Genomic DNA, 24280 nt, shown 5'->3' with positions numbered 1-24280 from the left:
TATGAGTCTCCCTCTCAACCCCAGCGCCTTGGCCCACCTACTCTTAGCCTCCTCTTAGGGTTCCTCCTGGCTCATCTAACCAACTATTCACTCTTTTATTCTCGATTGACGAAAAAACAAGACCAGACTGCACCTGAGAAGCCTGACTCCCGAGCCACCTTCATGACTCTACATAAATTCCACCTTTAAATGCTCGCACAGCCTTCTATAACACCTTCTAAGGTTGTGAGCGCTTAGGGGGCCGGCAGGGCCGTGTCCCTCCCGGCTCGTCTATCCTCGCGCCTGACAATGGCAGAAGTTTCCAGAATGTCCACTCTTCGAAGGAACAGAATCCGGGAAAGAATTGTTCCTGGTGAAAAGGGAGATCTCGCGAGACAAAGTTCTGCGGACCCGGAAGCCTACTCCCAGGAGGACCGTTATTTAGCCGTTAAACTGCCAGTCGCCCGCCCCGCTCCGTCGGGTGTGGCCGCCCAGGTGGGGCGATTTCCCGCCTTTTCCGAGGTTCGGAGGCGGAAGCTCTTGGTTCTTTCTGCTGCCCTCATAGACGGCAGTTCACGTGGCACCCAGCCCGTGGCCACCCGCTTGTTCTTCAAAGGTGAGGGCAGGTGTGCCGAGTTCCTTCCCCGAGGATGGAACCCGGGGCGGGGGCGACCTGGTGATAGGGCGGTTCCCGACTCCGCCAGCCGCCCTTGCCTTGGCGGTGGAGGGCGGGCGGTGCGTTGCATTTTAGTTGGGGGCGCTGAGGAGGGCGCGGGCTGTCACCGCCATGCGGGGCTCGACTCTGTAGCTGGTGTGGGTGGCGGGCGTGGCGGCTGGCGGTGGGGGGCTGGTGGGACCCTAGGGAAGGTCGCGCACGCGGGCCGTTCCTCCAGCCCCGTGGGAGCGAGCCGCGCCCTCTGCAGACCCTGCAGTGCCCTGACCCGGGCACCTGGGACGCCTGCCTTCCACCTCCCGGGCAGTAGGTCCTCGGGGCTGGAGGACGGAATGGAAAAGCCGAAGCCCTTCAAGTTGTTCGTGCCGCCGCGGCTGAGCAGCAGCCAGGTGTCGGCAGTGAAGCCCCAGACCCTGGAAGGGGACGCCAATTTCTTCAAGGTGAGTTTGCGAGCGAGTGGCCATCCTGTACTTATGGCGGAAGAGGCAGACTTTGGAGTGGCAGTATTTTGTGATTCCCCCCCCCCCCCCTTTTCGGTAAGTATGGTCTGATTTAACCTAAGGACTTTCAGGAGCTTTGCGCGGGATGAAGGGCGGGGTCCCCGGGCGCAGGAGAGAACGCGTCGCTGCTGCTGTAGAACTCGGCTGCATCGCCTACCCGGGCCATCTAACCTCCTGCGATTGTAGGCAACTTATAAGGCCCCTGCAGCGAAATATAAGTAGGGGAAAATTAGAAAATTTTACAAGGGAAAATAGAAATGTTTGAACAAATGCCTCCATAGGGGTGACAATTTGTGTTGTGACTGAGCTTCAGGTTTTGCTCTGAGCTTCAGGTTTTGCTCTGAGCTTCCTGGTGGATAGGATAAAGATGGAAATTCGCTTATATAGTAAAGGTCTCACGGAAAGGAGAAATTATACCAAATTTCTCACGTAAAGCAGCTTTTTCTACTATTGAATTATTAAAAAAAATTCTCATGTACTTTTCATTGGAGGTGGAATGATGCAGTTAATATTTTAATTTTATATGCTGTAGTTTAAAATTTCTTATGGCTGCTGTAACCAAAGAGTATATCATTTACATGTTATTCAATTGAAGACAATTCTCAGTTCTATTGAGGTGAAGATCATAATGAAGGAAACTCCTAATATTATTCCATACTACTAGTTAAAGTTACCAATATCTAGCCGGGTGCGGTGGCACCAGTCTGTAATCCCAGCGGTTGGAGAGGCTAACACAGGAGACTCAAAGTTCAAAGCCTGCCTCAGCAAGAGCGAGGTGCTAAACAACTCAGTGAGACCCTGTCTTTAAATAAAATACAAAATAGAGCTGGGGATGTGGCTCAGTGGCGGAGCGCCCCTGAATTCAATCCCTGGTTCCCCCACCCAATAAATTATAATTACAAATACCTACAAAGATTGTGTTGATTTATACATTAGTTTCATTTTATTAGTGAAAATACCTAATTAAAAGTTTTGCTTTGTTAACAAAAGCATTTGGTATTTTAAACTTTGTGTATATTAAAGGATTTATAATTACAGTCAATTCTTTGAGCAGGTGTATATCACATATTTGTGTATCTCACTGTTATATATCACAGTGGTGTGAAGTAATATACTTAAGAACTTTTTTGTATTTTTAGAGTTTCAACAAGTGTATTGAAGATGATTTTGGTTTTCCTTTTGCAACAAATAATCTCTCCAAAAATGGGGAAAACATTGATTCAGGTAGGAGCCTAGACTAACAATATATCATCTTATAGAGAATCATGTTATTATATACATTGCCAGTTGTTGAAAATACAATATACATATTAAGTTGATGTCCTTGATATTAAAACTAGAAGTAATAATTCATGTTAAAATAAGATGTTGGCTTATCTAATATCAGTTGTCTCTTAACTTGCAGATCCTGCTTTACAAAAAGTTAACTTTTTGCCCATGCTTGAGCAGGTCAGTTAATCATAGAGTATATAGATATAATCTATTTAGGTATTGAATTGCTTATTTAAAGAAGAAAAAAAAACTCTTTAGTTGTTGGATTGCTAGTCTTATGTTTTTAATTGCTGTTATTTGGAAGCTCTCAAATATTTTTTTATAGGAAATATTCATTTTTTTTAGGTTGATAATTCTGGCAGTTTCCACTATCAGGAAGGACTAAAAGGCTCTGATTTTGAGGTTAGATTTCCCATTCTTATAAACTTTCTTATAATTGGAGTATGATTTATTACTTGTATATATATCTTTCTTTTGAAACTTCAAAGGGATTAATATTGATTAATGTTTTACAATGTATTCTTTAAAGCTGTGTTTTGTCTTTTAAAGTCTCTGAAACACAAGGATTCTGTACTTTGTTGTAAAAGCTTTCAGTTTTTAGGGGCAATTTCTTTTTCTTTCTTTTTGGTAACTGATTTTTTTGGGGGTGGAGTGCAGTTTTTTAAACCATAGAAATCAAGACTAGAAGAGGGAAAGTGGATATAGTATGTGAAACGGCTAAGAATCAAGCCAGTATTTTACAAAATAATCTAGTAGACATAACTGATCATTTGGCTAATTTATTATATAAGGAATTTGTAGAACATGAAATACTTTTTTTGGGGAGGGGGATACCAGGAATTGAACTTGGGCACTTGACCACTGAGTGACATCCCAAGCCCTGTTTTGTATTTTATTTAGAGACAGGGTCTCGCTGAGTTGCTTAGCACCTCACTGTTGCTGAGGCTGGCTTTGAACTCATGATCCTCCTGCCTCAGCCTCCTGAACATATGGGATTACAGGCATGTGCCACCATGTCCAGCTGACATACTGTACTTTTGATATTAGTTATAAAAATGTTCTTAAGGTGTATAGATGTGTCTGTCTCTCTCTCTCTCTTTTTGATGTGGGGCATTGAACCCAGAGGCACTAAACCACTGAGCCACATCCCCCGCCCTTTTTTATGTATTTTATATGTATATATTTATACACACACACACACACATACATATATATATAGAATGTATGTGTGTATATATGTATGTATATATATATATATACACACACATACACACACATTTTTTCCCCTTTCAGTGCTTTATTCACTCAAATTACTCAATACAATTTAACTCTATAGGTTCTTTTTTATTGATTTTAAACAAAAATAAATGACAGTGGAATGAATTACAAGTCTTATTATATATATATGCACATATAAATAACACATATACAGCACAATTTTTCATATCTCTGGTTTTATATAAAGTATGTTGACATCAATTTTGTGTCTTCATACTGTACTTTGGATAATAATGTCCATCACATTCCACCATCATTTATAACCCCATGTCCCCTCCTTTTCCCTCCCACCCCTCTGCCCTATCTAGATTTCATCTATTCCTCCCATGCTCCCCCTCCCTACCCCACTATGAGTCAGCCTCCTTATATCAGAGAGAACATTTGGCATTTGTTTTTTTTTTTTTTTTTTGGATTGGCTAACTTCACTTAGTATTATCTTCTCCAAAGCCATCCGTTTACCTGTAAATGCCTTGATTTTTAAGTTGTAGATAGACACATAATATCTTTTATTTATTTGTATGTGGTGCTGAGGATGCCTCACACATGCAAGGCATGCTTTACTACTGAGCTACAGCCCCAGCCCTTTTATATTTCATTTAGAGACTGGGTCTCATTGAGTTGCCTAGGACCTCACTAAATTGCTGAGGCTGACTTTGAACTGATGATCCTCCTGCGTCAGCCTCCTGAGCTGCTGGGATTACAGGTGTGTGCCACTGTGCCTGGTTTAGATGTCTTTTAAATGAAGGAAAATTTCAGGGCTTGATAAAGTCCTACTGTGGTAATAGTATCACAGAATTTTAAAATACGGAAACTTTTCAGATATTTTAATAACAAAAAACCATCAGGTGAAGTGGCACATGCCTATATCCCAGCTGTTCAGAAGGCTGAGGCAGAAAGTTCATAAATTATAGGCCATTTGATGAGAACCTGTCTCAATAATAAGAGCTGGGGGAGGAGCTCGCTGGAGAGCTGTCTGAGGTCCTGGGTTCAATCCCTAGTAGTATAAAAACAAAAATAACAAGAGCAGCAGCAGCAACAAAAACTTTAAAAAGCTCTAAGTGAGCAGAAATAAATGTGTTTAAGAAAATAAGATAGGGACTAGGGGTCTGATGATCCCGGGATATAATTCCAGATTTGTGAGAGGCTGAGGCAGGAGGATTATAAATCAAGGCTAGTCTGGGCAACATAGTGAGATCTTGTTTCAAAATAAAACTAAAGGCTGGGAGTGTATCTACCCTTAGTCTCCTCCCCAGGACTGGTGTGGGTGGTGGGTGGGGAAAGGCTGAGGGTGTCACTCAGTGGGAAGTGATTTGCATAGCATGCTCTATATCCTGAGTTTGATTCCCAGCAACTGCAAAAAAAAAAAAAAAAAAAAACCCAAACAGAAAATGGAGGAATGGTGGAATGAAATTTACCAAATTATGCACTGTACATATATGAATTTACCAAAGTGAATTTCACCTTTATGCATACCTGTAAAGCACCAATTAAAAAAAAAAACTATAAATGAATAGAAGGAAGTCCCATAGAGTAGAGGAAGGGGGAGTTGGAGGGGGGCAGGGAGGGAGGAGAGAGAGAGAGAGAGAGGGGAAGTATTGGCCCCTGAAGTGGAGCAAATTATGTTCCCTGCGTGTATGGTTATGTCAAAATATTGTGTATAACTATAATGTAGTAATAAAAACATAAGAAAGTCCCAAACAGGAATGCCTCTGATCTTTACAATATAATGTGGATTAAAAAATTCAGAAAATCTAAGTAAAACCTTGGGCTCAATGAACTAATGTCTTCTGTTCACTATTCTTTTTCTTGGCATTATATTTTAAAATTTACTTTCCTGGGGCTTGGGATGTGGCTCAAGCTGTAGCGCGCTAACCTGGCATGTGCGTGGCCCTGGGTTCGATCCTCAGCACCACATACAAATAAAAATAAAGATGCTCTGTCCGCCGAAAACTAAACAATAAATATTAAAAAATTCTCTCTCTCTCTCAAAAAAAAATTTACATTCCTTTTTTTTCAAAAATTTTTTATTCTAATTAGTTATATATCACAGTAGAATGCATTTGGTTTGACACATTGTATACAAATGGAGCACAACTTCTTATTCCTCTGGCTGTACAGAGTCATACCAGTAGGGTAATCATACATGTATATAGGTAATAATATCTGTCTCATTCTATTGTCCTTCCCATCCCCACAGCCCCGCCCCTCTCCTTACTCCCCTATGCATAATCCAAAGTTCCTTCATTCTTCCCTACCTGCCCCCCCCCCCCCCACACACACTATGGATCAGCATCATCTTATCAGAGAAAACATTTGGCCTTTGTGGTTTTTTGGGATTGGCTTATTTCACTTAGCATGATATTCTGTAGTTCCAGCCATTTACCTGCAAATGCCATAATTTCATTCTTCTTTAAGGCTGAGTAATATTCCATTGTGTATATGTACCACATTTTCTTTATCCATTCATTTGTTGAAGAGTATCTAGGTTGGTTCCATAGTTTAGCTATTTTGAATTGAGCTGCTATAAACATTGATATGGCTGTGTCACTGTAGTATGATGATTTTAAGTCCTTTGAATATAAACTGAGGAGTGGGATGACTGGGTCAAATGGTGGTTAAAATTCACATTCTTGACTTAATTCTCAAACTGTTTCTATAATCAAAATGTTTCAAGGTCACTGTTAAAATTTACAGATTTCTTGTAGAGTGATTTAAGGTTTTACCTATCTAGATTCTCCCATTGATGAAAATATTTCTAACTTCTTATTTAAGCACATTTTAGTTATTTGATTGTATTTAGTAAGGTATAACTTGGTTAAGTGACAAATAACTTCAGTGAAGTAGCTAATATTGTCTTAGTAGTTTAGGAGTTGAGATAGCTTTCAGTATGCTATATTAGAGCATAAATTGAGGATCGAGTCACTATTAGAATATGGATATTTTCAATAGGCATCTGTAATTTGTTTTTATTAAAATTTTGAAAAATTAATTTTTAAAAATCTATTTTAACAGAATTCGGAGCCAATGAGCAGACTATATTCAAAACTGTATAAGGAAGCTGAAAAGATCAAAAAGTGGAAAGTGAGTGTAGAATCTGAACTGAAACAGAAAGAAAATAAATTGCAAGAAAATAGAAAGATAATTGAAGCACAGCGAAAAGCCATTCAGGAACTGCAGGTATAGTGAATTTTAAAATTATAAATATAACATAGTAAATGTTAGTACCATTGAAAATAGAGTATTATTTGAAAGTAAATTGGGTTTGTCTTGTTTTTGTGATGAGGATTTTTAAGATAGTGCTTTTTGAAGTTGGTTATAATTCAACTTTGAGAGAACAAGCTGTAACAAACATAATGCAAGTGATTAGAGAAACAACAAATTACTTTAATGACTGATTAATGACTAGTTTGTGATAGTTTTTTTTTAAATCCTATTGATACTGTTTTATTTGGTGTCTTTCATTATATTAGAATATAGTATTTATTTATAACCTTGAATTTAAAACTGATTTTATAGTATAAAGTTAAAAAGAAAGTTGATAAAATGCAGACAGAGCTAAAACATCACTGGAAAATGATGAGAGAAGATAACATGGCATTAAAGTATAGTTTAATCTTTTTAAAGATTATTCAGCAAACTATTTTAGATTGATGAAAGTGAGACTCATATTCTTATGGGAAATTCATAAGCGGTGGGAAAAAAGTTCCTTTTTGTATAGAAAAAAAATAGACTGTTGTAGCATATTCAGTAAAGAAATGCTGCTTAATGATTATACTCATATTTATTTTGCTAAGCAAAATGTGATGCACTGTTTTTCCATTTGTAAATTAGTTTGAGAATGAAAAAGTAAGTTTGAAATTAGAAGAAGAAATTCAAGAAAATAAGGATTTAATAAAAGAGTAAGTAATAATTTAGTAAATTTGTTCTTTCCAAATTTTATTTTTTATACTGAATTTATCATTAAAATAGTTTTCAAAATATTTTGAGCACTTTCTTTTTTAAAAAAAAATTTAAATATATTTTTTTAGTTGTAGATGGACACAATGCCTCACAGATGTGAGGCAATTGCTCTACCACTGATCCATAACCCCAGCCTCTATTTTGAGCACTTTCTATGTGTTATATAGCATTAATTTATAGCCAGGCATGGTGTGGTGCACACCTGTAATCCCAGTGACTCTGGAGGTTGAGGGCGGGAGTTTGCAAGTTCAAGGCCAGCCTCAGCAATTAGGCCACCTAAACAACTCAGTGAGTCCCTTTTTCAAAATTAAAAATTGAAAGGGGCTAGCGATATGGCTCTGTGATAAAGCACCCCTGGGTTTAATCCCTAGTACCAAAAAAGAAAATAAAAATATATAAGTAGAACTCTACCTAAGTGCTGTGGAAAAAGGAAGATATAGCCATTCTGCATTCTTGCGTTTGGTAAACTGTGGTCACTGACTGACTTTCAGTTTTTAAAATGTCAAGCATCAGGAAGAGTCATTACTTGATGTCAGAAAAGTTGTATTTCTATGGATATTATCTAGTTTTCTGTAGACTAGGACTCAACTTAGTTCCAAGCTGATCCTCACTGTCAAATTCCTGTTTTGCCAGTGTAACAATCATTCCTACAGAAAAGTTATAGAGTGAAAAATTAAATTTTACTTCTTTGTCTGTTGGTAACTCCTATAAGACAGCTAGAAATCTTTGTTGTTCATGTAATGAAGGCCTAGTCAGAAAGTTACCTTATTTTTTGTTTTGAAGATTAGACATCTAGAGCATTTTGGAGGTAATTAGTAAATGAAAAGTCTTAACACATCATTTCTCTCTATCTGGAACTGTTTCTTGAAAACAACTTGGGTAGAAACTTGTTACAGAGTTATCACTTTTACTTAAAGGGAGGCAGTTACTGAATTATCTTTGCTAATATTGTAGTCACTCAACTTTTTCTTCATATATATGTGATGCACGATACATGATATGTATATATATAAAATACAATGTTTTAAAATTTCTTTAAAATTAAAACAATGAAACAGAATGTTTCATAATTTTCAACATGGGATTTTGCTTTGAAATTGGATTACACCTAGTCAAATTTGTTCATTTGTTTCAGGAATAATGCTACGAGGCATTTATGTAATCTACTTAAAGAAACCTGTGCTAGATCTGCAGAGAAGACAAAGAAATGTAAATATCTTGTTTTATGTGACTTTATCCACTTATTGAATAATTGAGGCAGAGAAGAAATTATCTTTTCACCTTTTTGGAACTAATTTTAATTCAAATAAGTTTTATGTGCCTCATACCATTTCTTTGTGTAAGTAGCAACTACATTCTCAGTTATTATTTAATTCAAAGTTTTTTGAAAGTTCACGACTTTTTTCAAAAGGTAACATATTTGGCAAATACTTGGCATTTATAGTTAATCTACATTTCATTTAGTGTGATTTTTAGATTAACTTTCTCTTTTGTCTGGAATAACCACAAAATTGAATCAAGAACAAGACATAGCCATGTCCATCAGAGAAAATACTGCTGGAGGGCATGCACTATAACAATATGAGACAAAAATGGAGTTCGTATATGTTAGTCCCATAAAAATAATGGACCTTAAAAAGTCCTGTCAACTAAGATGTAGCCTTTGTAATATTGTAGTGCAACACATTATTTGTGTTTGTAGTGATGCTGGTTTAAATAAATCCACTGCTTGTTGTATAAAAGTATGGCACATAAAATTATGTTCAATATGTAATACTTTATAGTGATAATAAATGCACAAGTGGTTTATGTATGTGCTGTAGTATTTTTAATCATTATTTTGAAGTGTATTCCTACACATAAAAAAAAGTTAACTGTAAAACAGCCTCAGGTGGGTCCTTCAGAAGGTATTCCAGAAGACTTACTATCACAAGAGTTGATAGCCCTATATGTGTTATTGCTCCTGAAGACTTTCCACTGGGACAAGATGTGGAGGTGGAATCCTATATAGGTCTAGGCTTATGTGTATGTTCATATCTTAGTTTTTAACAAAAGTTTAAAAAGTAAAAAATCTAAAATGGAAGATATTTTATAGAATAAAAATAGGAGGAAAATATATTTTTGTACAGTTGGACAGCATATTTTTGTTTTAAGCTAAGTGGTATTACAAGAGTCTAAAAGTTAAGAAAATTAAAAGTTTATGAAGTAAAAAAGTTATAGTAAGTTCATTATTGAAGAAAGAATTCTTAAAATAAATTTAGTGTAGCCTGTGTACAGTGTAGTATTTTTAAAGTATTATGCAGTATTATGCACTAATATCACAAAAATAGGAATCGAGAACAGGACAGCAAATAGAAAACATAATAAATATGATAGATAATAATTCATCTTTATTAATATATCACTTTGAATGATGACGGTCTAAATGATAAAAGATAAATGTTGTCAGAATGGACAAAAAATAAGACCCAACTATATGTTGTCTGTAAAATAGTCATTCTAAATATAAAGACATATATACATTAAAAGTAAATGGATAGAAAAAGATATATTAACACTAATAAAAAGTAAGGAGTAGCTGTATTGATTTAGAATATAATAAAAAATTGCCGCTGGTTGTAGGGGTGCACACATGTAATCCCAGTGATTTGGAAGGTTAAGGCAGGAGGATGGCAAGTTCAAAGCTGGTCTTAGCAACTTAGTGAGGCCCTAAGCAACTTAGTGAGACCCTGTCTCAAAATAAAAAACGAGTTGGGAATGTGGCTCAGTGGTTAAGTCCCTGGGTTCAATCCCCAGTACCCAAAAAAAAAAAAAATTGCTAAACATTCAACTAGTAAAATGTGACTTTTCTAAGTCTCAGATTATTATTCTCTAGCAAGCAATCAAAGATAAGATGCATGGTGAAGTATACAATAAAATATATACTAACAGACCACAGAAATAGACCCTCTATAGTATAGTGTAACTCCAGAGTTTCTTGCTTGAATTTTTGGCTGAATATTTGGTGTTAAAGTCATTATTATTGTCCTTATTATTACTCATGGTGCTGTGGATTAAACCCAGGGTGAGTCTTTCCCTTTAGATCACTGCTGCTGTATAGGAAAGAGATTGACTTTTGTTTTCTTACAAACTTGATGTAATTGTTCATTTTGGGAGTTGTTTTTTTGTGTCTTAAATTTTCTGCATAGAAAATCATGTGTGTGAACAAGAAAGTTTGATTTCTTCGTTTCTAATCATGTCCCTTTTATTTCCTTTTCTAGTTTTATTGAATTAACTAGAACTTTTAGTAAGTGTTAAAAAAGTGATGAAAGGAGACATCCTTTCTCTTTCCTTATCTTAGAGGGAAAGTTTCTAGTTTCTTGCTTGTGAAGATTGTTGTTTTTGGTTTTTCTTCCCCAGTCTTTTTTTCTCTTTGCTTTCCATTTTGGAAATTTTTGTTGAACTACATCTTCAAGCTCAGAAATTATTTTCTTAGCTATGTCTAGTGTACTTTATTTCTATTTCTATTCTTGATAGGTAGGTAGCATTTTGATTTGGTTCTTACTTAGTTTCCAGCTCTACTTATATTGCCTATCTGTTTATTTTATTTTTTTGTTGTGCTGGGGATTGAACCCAGTATTGCCAAAGGCTGCAGACCAGATTTGAGCCCTATGCCTTATAAGTCTCATTAACAAAGAGGGAAACAGTGGTAAGCAAGAAATCAATTTAGGGAAGGTATTGGGAATGAGATTGATCAAATTTTGTGCATGTATGAAAATGGCATACTGAATCCCACTATTATGCGTAAATTATAATATAAAAAAAGAAATGAATTTATTCTTGGTTTAACCAAAACTTAGAAGATAACAGCCTAGAAATCTTTCCTATATGGACAATAGCTTTAGGATAATATAGAGGAAAAGACAGAGAAGAATCATATGCTATGCATATGTATGTTCTGTCAGTTTGTGTAAGCCCTGACTTAGAGCTGCCAGGGCTTGGGGTAGGGGTGGTTTCTACTCACAGCCCAAGATGGAGCTGGGAAACAAAAAGCACTTTAAATCATACAGATTGGGAGTAGTGGGTGTTTCTTTTACGTCTTTCAATTTTAAAGGATCTCTTGTTACAGGGGAGCCTAGGAAAAGCTCTCTACCACTGATCTGTTCTCCCACTCCCCTGCTTCTCTATTCTTGCACATCTACTTTATCTACTCAAGTCCATAGCATAGTAATTGGAGTTGTTTTAAATTCCTCCTTTGATAATTCTAATATCTCTTCCCTATCTGACTCTTGGTCGGTCTGATGCTTGCTCTGTCTTGTTGTACTGTATTTTTTGTCTTTTATTATGCCTTGTAACTTTTTTTAATAGCTGGACAAGAAACTGTTGTAAATAGGCCTCAGTAATATTGTGGTAAGGTGTAATGAGAGGGGAAGTGTTCTATAGACCTATGATTAGGTTTCAGTCTTTTAGCAAACCTTTTCCTATGGATTGTGAACTTGGCAAGTACTTCTCAGTCTCTTTTAGGTGGGACAAAATGGCTTGGGTTGGCTGGAGTTTGTCATTTCCCTTTTTCTAAACAGAAAGCTAGATGGGGATGGAGTTGGGTATTTTTCTTCCTCCATGTGGAAATCTATAACTGGCTAGAATTGGTTCTCTCCCTTCCCCTTAGGCCATTTAGACTCTGATAAAATCCCAGCTGATTTTGCCCTGATAAAATAGTTTCTCTCAAAGACAGGCCCTGCCATGAAAAAGATGCATTAACATTTCCAATGGTTTCTTTTTCCCTCCTCATGTTAATGCACAAGAGAATGTTCCTCTCTATTGTTTGTGAGAATCAGGTAGAGCTTTAGGAGGTAAATGTCACAAGTGTTGGAACCCCTCCCTCTTAATGGGTCCCCCTGCAATTTTCATCTCTCAAACTGTCCACCCTGTTTCTAGCCATCTGTCAATTGCAATTCATGTTTTCGTAGTCTGGCTGTGGTTCCCACAGAGTTTTCTGTTCTGGATTTCTGTCCTGGTTAAGTTGTGATTTGTTCTATATGGACCTTTCTCTATTATTAAGGGCAGTAGTTTGCTCTGTGACTTCACTTTCCTTTCAGTCTTTTTCGGCTTTCAATGCTATTTCAAAGGACTCAGAACTGAATTAGATATCCCAGTGCCCTTCATGAACAAAGAATTTTAAGTATTTTAATGTTTTTTTTGAGAATTTTTGACATCATTGTTTTAAAATTAAATTTTGAAAATTTTATATTAATAATAGATGAATATGAGCGGGAAGAAACCAGGCAAGTTTATATGGATCTAAATAATAACATTGAGGTAAGTATTAGTGAAAATCTGAATGTTTTAAAAAGAATAATTTCTAAGCAATGTAGAGTGATAGCTATAAAGATTATAAAAGAATAATTTCTAAGCAATGTAGAGTGATAGCTATAATAATCTTTTTGCTAAAAATTTGTTGATGTATGATCGAATCACAATAAAATTCCCAAGATCTTATGAGTACTAATGTTATGTAGTAGCTTTCTGATTTACATACTAGTTACACTATTCAATGAAATATATCAAATGTTCATTAACTCTTAAGTCAGAGATCAGCACATTTTGACACATCCATTAATTTGAAAACATATGAAGTATTATTAATCTGTGTCTGACTTCTGTGTCCCTTTGTTGTCTCATCTTCTATCATTCACTATTTTGATTTCCTGCTATAGTCTTTTTATTTTTCCCTCTTTTCCCCTCTATTAAGTAAAAGGGATTAAGTTGTACTGGTTAGTGATCAGGACATTGCAGAACATATCCATGCTCAAATTGTCTATATTAAGGCTATCCATGAGAGACATTCTGGGGAACCCATGCTTCTAGTTTGACCTGATGCTATGTATGATGTAGGGGGAAAAAACCTAGTATTTAAGGAAAAAAAATTTTTGTACTGTGGATTCAACCTAGGGGTACTTAACCCCTGAACCATGTTCTCAGGCCTTTTTATTTTTTATTTTGAGATAAGGTCTTGCTAAGTTTTTTAGGACTTCACTAAATTGCTGAGACTGGCCTCGAACTTGCAGTCCTTCTGCCTCAACACCCTCCCGCTCCCAGTTGCTGGGATTACAGGCATGCACCTCCATGCTTGACCAACCTAACTTCCTTCCTTCCTTCCTCTTTTCAATGTTCGTAACAATTTTATTTATAATAACCCCAACTGGAAAAAAACCAAAACCCCTCAATAAATTAATAATTATGAAAACTGACACATCCTAACTGATACATAGGTGATACAAAAGAACTACCAAAACATGCTACAACTTGAATGGATCACAAGGACATTACGCTGAGTGAGACAAGCCAATCTCCAGAGGTCATCTGTTATGATTCCATTTATATGATAATCTCAAAATAACAAAATTATAGAGATGGAGAGCAGTTAGGTAGTTGTCAGGAGTTAGGGATGGTTTCTAGGGTGTTTCTCAGCATTGCTGAGCACTTTCTGATTTTGTCTCTTTGAATTTGTTCCCTCCGTGTAGAACTTTTGTGTCCAATATCTTATGTACACTTGTAAACTATATTCTGTTTTTTTTGTTTTCCTGACCTTACTATTAATCTAAAAGTCTTCATTCAATTATTCTGTGTCTCCTCATCTCATTTAACTTTTCTGAAGAGCATTTAAAACTACATGACATTTATTTGAATCCATACATGTGTGTTCATGTGTGTGTATGTGTGTATTTACTGGAATATACATCAATTCCAGTAGGGTAGAGAGTTTGTCTTATATTCCAAGTGCCTAAAATAGTTACTGGCCCATAATAGGCACTCAATAAATATTTAATGAATGAATGAATCTGATTTTATAAAGCAAGATTTATTGAATGTTGTGTGAGCACATTCTATCAGGCAATTCTTATAGAGGACTCACTTAAGTGGGGAAGAGAGAAATTAAATAGGCATAAACAAGTATAAAATTACTGATTTTGCGAAGTATTAAGTGACTAAATATAATGCCAACAAAATTTTGCTGCTGTTTTGTATTATCTAACATGTCTCCATGCTTTTAGGCATCTGGGAAACTAACAATATAAGCTTTCCTCATACATGTTAGTAAGTTATTTCATCATTTTAATTATAGGGTTTTCATTATTCAAAGTTGTGTGGTTTTATATCCAATGATTACATGTTAAAATTTTATTAATATTTTCAAAGTTTGAAGAAAGGTTTTTCAAAAGTCTGATTCTCAAAAGTTAAACTTTATCTTCCAGAAAATGATAATAGCTTTTGAGGAACTTCGTGTTCAAGCTGAGAATTCCAGACTGGAAATGCATTTTAAGTGTAGGAATCCTACTTAATTTTTATGTTACTCTTTCTGCTATTTGTAGTTTTATTAGTTTTTGTTTACATGTTAATCTGTTTAGTTTGAAGCCCTCAACTATTTTACATTTTGTATTGTCTTTGTTTTTTATAAGCCCCTCAAAATCTTGTGGGATATGACAGGGAAGTAATGTATGTTAAAAATGTTTTTTGGTTTTAAAACTACATTTTTTCCTGGGTGTGGTAGCACATGCCTGTAATCCCAGCTACTGGGGAATCTGTGTAAGGAGGATTATAAGTTTGAGGCCAGCTTGAGAAACTTAGTGAGACCCTGTCTCCAAGAAAAATAAACAAAAGGCTGGAGGTATAGCTCAGTAGTTGAACATTAATCTTGCCTTGTTCAAGGTTCTGGGTTCAGTCCCCAGTACCATACATACATATATACATACATACATACTGCCTAATGCATATATACAAACTTGTGTTTTACATGAAATTAAACTTATTATGGTTTGGATTAATTTTTTTATAAGTATAGTTTGGTCTTTTATATTTCTTGGTAAAGTATACATCTAAAAATAATTATATATCTAAAACTTTTTATATTATAAAAAAGATATATACACATGCTACTATAAGAATTTAAAATTTTTAAGTTATAATTTGCTATTAAATTCACTTTTACTAAACAAAGCAGGAAGAAAATAGCAGCTTTAACTCTTTGAAATTTTTGGAGTTTAATATAATTTGAGATAAGGAAGTGAAATTATCTTTCAGTTGGTTTGTAATGTAAAAGTTCAATACAATTATGTTAAGACATTGCACATATTTATTTTATTTTTAAGTAAAGGAAGATTATGAAAAAATCCAGCACCTTGAAGATGAATATAAGAAAGAAGTAAATGACAAGGAAAATCAGGTTTTTTTTTAAAGCCAACTCTATATTCTTTTTGAAAAATTAATTAAAATTTTTTTCTGCCGTCTCTATACATATATATATTTATACATATTAATGAAGTACATTGTGATATTTTAATTCATATATATTGGGTAAGGATTAATGCAGAGTAATTAGCATATTAATCACCTAAACTTTTATCATTTCTTTATGGTGGGTACATTTAAATTTCAAGTATTCTGAAATATATAATGCTATATTCTTTGTAAAATTTGTTACTTCATAAAATCTTAAAATATCAAGAGATATTTTTGTTTGCTGGCTACATGATAAATTTCTGAGAGAATTTTATTATATGTATCTAAATATTTACTCTTTTGCTTAGCCAGTTTATTTTTTATTGACTTAAATATGTACTCACTGAATGCTTGGTTTTTTATAATGAATCTTATACAATATTTACATTGGTTTACATTGCTACAAAAATATAAGAAATTTTGTTCAGATTAAAAAAACCTAATAAAATGTAAAGATTATCATTGACCATGCAACTCACATTTTACAGTTTATTTTGAAACTTCCTATCCATGACACCAATGAAAAGAAACTAAAACATTCTGTTGCTTTTTTCTATTAATATCATATAGTGGAAGACTTGAAAATGGTAAGTCTATACCCTTTGACATTTGTAAGAATGTCAGTTTCAGATTATCATTTTGCCACATATATATTTAAGCCTTATTCATACATATCACATTCAAGCCTTCTGCTTCGCAAATAAAAAGAGATACATAAAAAAGGGATCTTATTTCCAACTATTTTTTCAGTTTTTCTCCTCTTATTTGACATAAAATATTACAGTTAAGGATATATGCTTAAATAATAAAATTAAAGTATAGAAAGAAAACTTAAAAGAGTTTTAAATTGTGGTTTAATGATAGTATTTTTTTTTTTTGTGTAGATATTTTGAAAGAGTTGTTAGCAATTGTATTTTATCTTTATTTTTAAACCAGATTTCCTAAAGAAGAAAATCTTTTTAAAAGTTAAAATAATGCAACTGGGAGCAGCGGTGCATGCCTGTAATCCCAGTGGCTCAGGAAGCTGAGGTGTTGGATCAAGGCACTAAGCAACTCAGTGACACCCCGTCTCTAAATAAAATACAAAATGGGGCTGGGGATGTGGATCAGTGGCCTAGTGCCCTTGAGTTCAAGCCCAAGTGTCCCCCGCCCCCCGCCAAAAAGTTAAAATAATGCTTATTATGAAAAGCACAGAAACAGAGTATAATGTTAAAAAAGCTTTTTGGTGTTCTTGAGACATGTATAGTGCTTAGAGATTGTTAGACTTCTTTGTAAATTGATTGGGTGATCAGCTAATGTCCTATTCATCCTGATGCCCTGCCCCCATCCTGAAATGGGACTCCTAAATATTATTTGTAAGAATTTTTTTGTGGCTTTTTAAATTCCTGCTTGGGGGGATATAAACTTGGCTGATGCCATATGTTAGGCACACACCCTTCCTCTGAGCTACATCCTCCAACTCCTATTTTTTAAAATTGATAATGCTTGTTTTCCTTTGCAAAGATGGAGTAGGGTCAGTTCTCTGACTACAGTAGATGTTAAGTAGTGGAGTCCTGGGTAGGAGGGTTGACTGAACCTAGAGAGGACTTATTACTCTTTACAGACTTCAGTTTCTTTGTACTTAGACTCTTGTTTTATACTCACCTATACAGTGTCTGTTACCTCTAATTCTTGAAACATTATGGCATTCTTTGAGGTGAGTTATTTTGCTTCTCATTAGTACTTTTCTATGCAGTCTCTTTAGTTTGACTTTACTTCTCTGAGCTAGGTCCATTCCTTCCAACTGCTTGTTTTTTGTTTTTTGTTTTTTTAAATATGTTGTGGCTTATGAACTTTATGGACTCAGGTGGTTTCATAAATGATTAAATCTGTTTTTCTTGTTTTCCCAGTTAATTTTTGGGTGATTTGGAGGTGAAAAAAGGGGAGAGAAGGTCTTTTTGTCATCTTGGATCTTGAAGTCTTCAACTTATTTTTATAGGTTTAATTCTGACCTTTTCTTCACATCAATGCTATACTCTTTTAACCATCTGAATAATTTTCAGTTATGTGAATAAAGCACGATCTCTCCATCCTTTGTGTTCAGCCTAGAATACTCATATCCCAATGTTTGCGTGATTCATTGCTACATATCTATCATTTCAGCCCTTTTGAGAATAAATTTTTGATTACTTCCTCCAAGACTGATTTAGGTGTTCATGATTCCTATAACACTTTCGTCTTATTACTAGTGTAGTTGTTTGTCTCCCAATCTAGGCTCTGAGTTCCTTGAAGATGACTTTCCTAATATTCATATATGCAATACTTATGGTTTCTGGTGCTCAATACTATTGAATGAACAAATCAGTACACTCTATTATGCCATCTTCTCAGTAATAACTTGAAATGCATAGTATAACATTGGGTATCTCATACTAGCTTGTTCATTAATTTTAATAAACCTAATAAAAATAAATGTTATGCAAGCATATATGAAATACTCAGTACATACAGTCATCTAAAGTATATAGAGAAGTATATAAAACAATTACACGAGATAAGGGCTTAGGTGCCACATTTAACTTTTTATGTCTATAATTTTTTATATCTATAACTTAAAAAAATCTATTCTAAATCTGTTATACATGACATGAATGCATTTCAATTCATAGTACACCTAGAGCACAGTTCTTCATGTCTCTGGTTGTACTTAAAGTAGAGTTATACCATTTGTGTCTTTATACATGTACATAAGGTATTGATGTTCATAACGCTTTAAAAAAATTTCATTTTAGTTATCACTACTACTGATCCAAAGTGCTGAGAAAGAAGATAAAATGAAAGATTTGACATTTCTGCTAGAGGAATCCAGAGAAAAAATTAATCAATTAGAGGAAAAGACAAGTAAGAATTTACATAATATAGCAATGTGTCATATGTATTCCTTGTTATGATCAAAATTTTGACTTTATTTACAAGTTTGTTGTAGTTATTTTCTGGTGCTGTAATTCCAGGTTGGAACAGTTGTCATAATAGAATCACTTGGGGAGTGTTTTCAAAGTAAACCTTTTCCCTTTTCTATGCTTTTAACCTACCCCAAAGTTTCAGCTTTGTGTTCCAAAAAGATAGGGATCTATGTCTTTTTTGTTCACTAATGGATTTCAAGTGCTTAGAACAGGATCCAACACATGAAGTACTCATAAATTATAAATAAATGAATTCCATGGGAGTAATATGGAGGAAGCTATTTTTCCCAGAGGAAGACATTTGGAAAAGTATTACAGAAAAGTTACTGAACCATACCATAGATGATTAATAGTTCAGTAAATAGACAGTGACTTGGAAGAGACATTGTAGGCAGAAGAAATGGCTTGTGCAAGTATGAAAGGGTATTTTGATAAAATTACAGGTGTGACTACATCTTAGAGAACTCAGATGAGACTGTAAAAGAAATGTTGGATCCATTTATGAAAAACTTTCTATGTAATGGCATATATAGAGAATATTATTGAATAGTTTTCAAACTTGTTCACATGGCAGGACATTTGGAAGGCATAGTATAGTTTACGAGACACCATATATCTTCCAAAACATCATAGGGACCTGTGGCATTTATTTTTTTATTCTTCAAAACATTATCTCTTCTTTACATGGCAGATAATTATTTCTTCGAGCCTGTGCTTACCAATTTTATCTTATTGTCATTACTGTATCTATTCTGTAGATATATTGAAATTAACTTTTTGCTACATTTTGTGATCTTGTCTCATCCACATTTTTGACTACTTCCTTTACCCCAAATGAACTTTCTACTTCAAATGTGTTGGCTCAGTTGTAGTGAACACTTCTTCATTCTTCATTTTGTGTGTGTGTGTGTGTTTATGGTGCTAGGGATTGAACCCAGGGCCTTGTGCATGTGAGGCAAGCACTCTACCAACTGAGCTATGTCCCCAGCTCTCTTCAGATGTTTTAAGCATTATCCTCTGTCTCTTATGACTAAGAGTCTTGAGGACAGAGACTGTGTCTCTTTAAATATCTTAAGTGTAACTCTAGTGCCCAACATTTTGCTTTGCGCATAATAGAAGATCAATAGATGTTTGAACACATGAATTGATACTTAATCCTATATAAATAAACTGGAAACAGTCTTAGTCATGAATAACTATAATTCTGTGTGATTCTGTAAACTTATAACCACCGAAATATATTCATTTAAATCACTTTTATTTATTTCCCAAATGTATATATCTTCTAGATGTGTGTTTCCATTTCTTTGTTTCAGTTTGGTTATTTTCTAATGACCTGTCTTCTAATCTTGCTTTTGCTATATTCAATTTATTCCAAACTTATCTTCTGAATGCTTAACTTTAATCATATATTTTTCTTTCTAAATTTCTACTTGATTCTTTTAAAGATTCCAATGCTCTGATTAAATTCTCTCTTTTTGAGAGAGAGAGAGTTTTAATGTTTATTTTTTATTTTTTTTTTGGCAGACACAACATCTTTATTTGTATGTGGTGCTGAGGATTGAACCCAGGCCGCACACATGCCAGGCGAGTGTGCTACCGCTTGAGCCACATCCCCAGCCCTAAATTCTCTTCTTTAAAGAATCATATTTTTTATCCTTTTGAAAATATTAACCATCAATATTTTATTTATAGTCTCCATTACTTCTATATCTGGTCTATTTTATTGTCATTTTTAAAACTGGCAAAATAGCATAAAATCTGCCATCTTAAACCTTTTTAAGTATACATTTAAATGGTATTAAATATATTTACATTGTTGTACAACCATCACCACCATCCATCTCTAACTATTTTTTATTTTGCAAAAATGGAAATTAAATATTAGCTCTCCATTGCCTTCTTCCCCATCCCCATGGCAACCAACTTGTCTGTCTTTCCTCTGTCCCTCTCATTTTCTCTTGCTCCCTTTGTTCCTTTCTCCTTTGCTTCCTTCCTTTCTTTTGCTGTTTGGTCATTTGACTTATCTTTGGTGTACCCAGTTGACTTTTTATGGAATTTTACCCATTGTATTGTAATAAGAAGAGAGAGTTCAGACAATGATGTCTTTTCTCTGGGAAAATCTTGCCCATTCTACATAATATCTAAAGTTTATGTTTTCTCAATATATTATTGATTTTTATCAAATACTTTTTGGAGCATATATTGAGATTTTCATATGATTTTTTCGCCTTTATTTGCAGTTATTTTCTAATGTTATTTTTTAATGTTAAACAACTTCTTATCCCTGGCTATAAACTTAATTTTATTAATACTTTATTTTATTAATATATACTTAATTTTATTTATATATTAATATATACTTAATATATATTAAGTATAATATATATTAATAATATATGTGTTTAATATATAATATATTATTAATATATTAATATTTACTTATATATTAATATTTACTTATGTTAATATATACTTAATTTTATTAATACTTTGTTTCACTTGGTTTTACATAATATGTATTTAAATTTTTGTTTAGGAGTCTTGCATCCATGTTCATAAGTTAGATGGTTTCTAATTTTTCTTTCTCATATTTTGTCATATTTTGGTATTTAATATATACTAGCCTCAATAAATGAGTTTGGAATTATTTTTTTATTTTGCATATTTTTGAAAGAGGTTAACAATGATGTATTCTTTCCTAAAGATTTGCTAAACTCCAGTGATTTTAATCTGATCCCAGGCTTATTATTGCTGTTTATTAATTTTTGGAGGGTGTTATTGCTTTTTAAAAAATCTCATTCTTCTAATGGATGGCTCTTATAAGTTTTCTGTTTTTTTTTGGTAATCAGTTTTGTTTAGTTTATTTTTATTTCCTAGGGTTTTTGGATTTTCCTCTATTTTCTGTATTTCAGGGCATAGATTTGTTTTGGTCTGCCTCTATGCATTTTTGAAAGTAGCAAGTTAAAATCTTACGTGTTTATTGATTTTTAATATATTCTGGTATTTCTGTAGATAAGCATTTATTTAGAGGTTACCTTATTAGATGCATTCAGATTTTAGAATGTTATACATCCTTGGTAAAGTGAAGTTTTTATCATTATAAAAGGATTCTTTTTTAAAAAAATATTTTTTTAGTTGTCAATGTACTTTTATTTTTTAATTTGTATGTGGTGCTGAGATCAACCCAGTGCCTCACACATGCTAGGCAAGTGCTGTACCATTGAGCCACAATCCCAGCCCTATAAAAGGATTCTTATTTGTCTTAGTAATACTATTTGTCATAAAGGAATTGTTTTCTAATCTAATATAGATTTGTGTACATTTTATTCCTGGCTTATTACTCTGGGATAAATATCCAGGAGTACAATTGCTGGTTGTATGGTAGTTACATGGTTATTTAACTTTCTCAGAGTGGCTTTACCATTTGTATTCATACTAACTATGTATATAATCCATTTCTACCATTTTATATTCATACTAACTATGTATATCATCCATTTCTATATATCTGCTCAAGAATTTGTTGTCACTATTTAGTTATTCTGATAATTATGTAGAAGTATCTGGTGATTTTAATTTGTATTTTCCTGATTGATGATGGTGAAGATCTCTTCAGTACTTATATTTATCTGTATATATTCTTTTGTGGAGTGTATTTCTGTGGCTTTTGCTGATTCTTATTGGAGTGTTTCCTTTTTTAATGTTGATTTCATTAGTTCTTATATAGTCTAGATATTATTAGTCCTTCATCAGAAATTTAATTTGCATGTATCTTCTTCAAGTCAACAGCCTGCCTTTTTTCCACTCAACAACATCTTTTGTAAAGCAAACTTAAAAATTTTATTTAACAGCTAATCGTTTTATAAACTGTTCCTTTAGTGTAAGAACTCTTTGTCTAGCTCTAAAACTGAAGAATTTTTTCCTATATTTTCTCCACACACACAAAAGTATCTTTATCTCTAGTACTAGGGATTGAACCCAGGGCTTTGCTCATGCTAGACATTTTCTGGCCATGCTCTACTACTGAGTTACGTCCTCAGCTCTTTTTATTTTGAATCAGGGTCTTGTTAAGTTGCTGATCTTTCTGCCTCAGCCTCCAAAGTTGCTGGGATTACAGGCATGTGCATTGTCTTAATTACTGTAGCTGTATAGAAAACCTTAATATCAGATAAACATTGCTCCCACTTTGTTATTCTTCATGAAGATAGTGTTATGTATTCTAGGGTGTGTGCCCAGTCATGTAAATTTTAGAATAAACTAGTCTATTTCTACAAAAATCCTTTGTAGAATTTTCATAGGAATTATGTTAAAGCTGTATATCAGTGCAGTGATCTTTTTTTGCTCTGTCATCAAATCTAAGAGCATAGTATTTCTCTATTTTCGTCTTATTTGATTTCATTAATGATAATTTTGTGGTTTTCAACACAGTTCTATACTTGTCAAGTGTATACCTAATTATTTAATTTTTTGAATTAATATAAGTAGTATTATGCTCTTAATTTTGCTTTTCTTAAGTTCATATTTTAGTATATAGAAAAGCAATTGATTTTGGTGTGTTTATATTTATCCTTTAACCTTGCTAAAACTCAGTTCATTCTAGAATTTTTTTAATTCTCTGGGATTTTTTTTATGTGGATCGTCATGTCATGTGGAAATAAATTGCTTAATCCCTTACCCCTGCCCCCCACTTTTCTTTATTTTCTTACCTTATTGCAATGGCTAGAACTTCCCACACCATTTTGAATAAGAATTCTGAAAGTCAACATCCTTGTCTTGTCTCTTGATATTTTACGGAAAAAGCATTTAGGTTTCCTCCATTAATTACAAGGCTAGCTGTAGCTTTATTTTTATTTTTTTGGTAAAACTGTTTATCAAATTGAGCTGACTTCTGGTGCTATAGTTTGGATGTTGAGTATTCACTAAACTCTGTGTATTAAAGGCTTTGTCGCAAGTGCGGTGCTATTGAGAGAGATGGTGAGACATTTAGGAGGAAGGGCCTATTGAGAGATCTTTTTAGTTCATTGAGGGGACCCCAGCCTCCTCTTCTTTGCCTCTTGCTTCCTGGCCATGAGGTGAGAAGTTTGCTCCATCAGGCACTTCCTACTGTTGCCATCCAGTATGCCCAAGCTGTGGGTCTGACCAATTTTGGACTACTGCATCCAGTACCTTTTCTCTTTTTAAGTTAATTATCCCAGATATTTCATTATAGTGACAAAAACTTGACAACAAGTGTGTGACAAGTGTGTTCCTCACTTATTAAAATTTTTTTATTGTGAATTGGTGTTGAATTTTATCCCGTGCTTTATCTGAATTGATAGATATTCTAATGAATTTTTCTTTTTTAATCTGTTAGTGTGGTCTATTACGTTTTTGAATACTGAACCAATCTTGTGTCTTTGGAGCAAACCCCATTT

General features: G+C 34.1%; 1 protein-coding gene across 1 annotated transcript in view; it reads left to right on the top strand.

Annotated features, from left to right (window-relative positions):
• The first annotated feature begins 911 nt into the window (after positions 1–911).
• The window catches only part of Sycp1 (synaptonemal complex protein 1), a 125801-nt gene continuing 102432 nt past the window's right edge, over positions 912–24280 (top strand). The window contains exons 1-11 of the mRNA XM_058583596.1: positions 912–1092; positions 2292–2376; positions 2558–2601; positions 2770–2826; positions 6715–6879; positions 7534–7601; positions 8798–8871; positions 12902–12960; positions 14898–14967; positions 15792–15865; positions 18693–18801. Coding sequence (XP_058439579.1) covers positions 985–1092; positions 2292–2376; positions 2558–2601; positions 2770–2826; positions 6715–6879; positions 7534–7601; positions 8798–8871; positions 12902–12960; positions 14898–14967; positions 15792–15865; positions 18693–18801 — 913 coding nt within the window. The 5' untranslated portion in view covers positions 912–984. The remainder of the gene's footprint in view (positions 1093–2291; positions 2377–2557; positions 2602–2769; positions 2827–6714; positions 6880–7533; positions 7602–8797; positions 8872–12901; positions 12961–14897; positions 14968–15791; positions 15866–18692; positions 18802–24280) is intronic.

Source organism: Marmota monax, unplaced genomic scaffold, assembly GCF_021218885.2.
Source record: "Marmota monax isolate L192 unplaced genomic scaffold, Marmota_monax_Labrador192_F-V1.1 WCK01_AAM20220418_F8-fsc00087, whole genome shotgun sequence".
Taxonomy (NCBI): domain Eukaryota; kingdom Metazoa; phylum Chordata; class Mammalia; order Rodentia; family Sciuridae; genus Marmota; species Marmota monax.
This window is presented reverse-complemented; position numbering and strand designations above follow the sequence as displayed.